Source organism: the organism of the source record quoted next (genome assembly GCF_019968985.1).
Source record: "MAG: Porospora cf. gigantea B chromosome Unknown PgB_NODE_7234_length_1538_cov_719.913, whole genome shotgun sequence".
Taxonomy (NCBI): Eukaryota; Apicomplexa; class Conoidasida; order Eugregarinorida; family Porosporidae; genus Porospora; species Porospora cf. gigantea B.
The window spans coordinates 1-1386 of NW_027179227.1; the positions used below are offsets into that span (position 1 = coordinate 1).

The 1386-nt window shown below is 57.4% G+C and overlaps 1 protein-coding gene across 2 annotated transcripts; it reads left to right on the plus strand.

The window, feature by feature from the left end:
• Nucleotides 1-32: 32 nt before the first annotated feature.
• KVP17_003878 (uncharacterized protein) lies at nucleotides 33-1118 on the plus strand (the record flags this gene model as incomplete). 2 transcript variants are annotated; one of them, XM_068521575.1, is made up of 1 exon in its annotated part: nucleotides 33-1118. In XM_068521575.1, the coding sequence occupies one exon, from the start codon at nucleotides 33-35 to the stop codon at nucleotides 1116-1118; it is 1086 nt and encodes a 361-aa protein (XP_068372150.1). The 2 variants fall into 2 exon arrangements, with proteins under 2 accessions (XP_068372150.1, XP_068372149.1); XM_068521574.1 differs by having other exon boundaries at nucleotides 317-1118.
• Nucleotides 1119-1386: the final 268 nt, after the last annotated feature.

The following is a 1386-nucleotide window of genomic DNA, read 5'->3' on the forward strand; positions in this document are numbered from 1 at the left end:
CTCCAGCCTCCAAAAGAGGCCGATACGACTCCATGCCAACCGAGGCTTACATCTGTGAGTCGCCTGAAGAGGGAAGACCTGCGTTAACGACTGAACGTACTTCCCCTGTTGATGGCCTCGCAGACCCTCGGACGCCGAGTCGCGGGCCAACGAGGGGATCTCTGGGGAGTTCTCCCTCTCAACTAGTCTCTCCTTGTTCGAAGTGCCAAAGCACTTCCCAAGGAGGTCAGCCATCCAAGCGGATCGAGAGGACCGCCTCGGACGGCTTGAGAGCTACCTGTAGTCTGGCGGAACCTTGCGCGAGCAAAGGCCGCAGACCCTCTGAGGGGTCGACTACCCTCTCACAAGGCAACGAGGATCAACTTCCAACCGCTGAAAGCGCGCTCACGTGGTTCTCTACCTACGAGGAACCACCTCCTGTTGGTGTGTTCCTCGCCTATCCCTCCATCCACCCTGATGAGCCTTTGAGCTTATCAGGAGCCGCCGACAGAAACCCGACCTCCCCGAGGCATGGGGAACCCGTACCTGGGGTGTTCCGAGATGAAGAACGTTACCAAGCCCTGCGGAAACGCAGAAGCGAGTTCCAATATCAGGATCGTTACCTCTCGGAAGAGGAGAAGTCCCTCAGCTTGTCACAACTACATCGGAAATGGAAGGACGAGGCTCAAAAGCGAGCGAACCTTCGGAAAGAGTCAAGACCCTCAGACTGGGACGATTTGGGCTACCTCGAACCGGAGATGATGCAGTGGACCAAAGCAGCCATCCGACGCGTGATCTGGTCACGCAAGCAGGAGCGCTGGTTGGAACGCATGCGTCAACTGGGAGTCCCAGTACACACCTGTGACGTCTGCTCTCGACAGGTAACGGCCCAGCATCAGTGCGTCCCCACCGGCCTTGCCGTCCCTGGGGCCAAAGATACGCCGTATAGTCGAAAGGAGATCGTTGTGGCCCAGCAAGGAAAGAATCTAGCCTTGAAGCCTAAGGTTGTCGTTGACACAGGCAAGCTGAAAGACGAGCTGCACAAGATGACGGCCATCCTCGCAGATAAAGATGCGCTGGCTGCGCAGCAAGAACAGTTCACTGAAGCCCTAATCGGTCTCACACGCCTTAGTAGCTGACAGGGACTCTGGAACGGCGGGTTACGAACCACGTGGAGAACCCGCCACCACGACTGGTGCGGAACGGAAGGAGATTCCATTTACATCGGGACGAACTGATCCGCCGACTGCTGCCTGCCAATACGAGAGCCGGAGAATAAGCAGGAGGCGACGGTCCAGCACCTCCTTCCCGCTGCAGTTCTTACCGATCCACCAGGATACGAAGCTGTATCATGGGCTAGTCGACACCGGCTCTCAGATCAACGTAGTGGACGCAGAATTGGCTGCC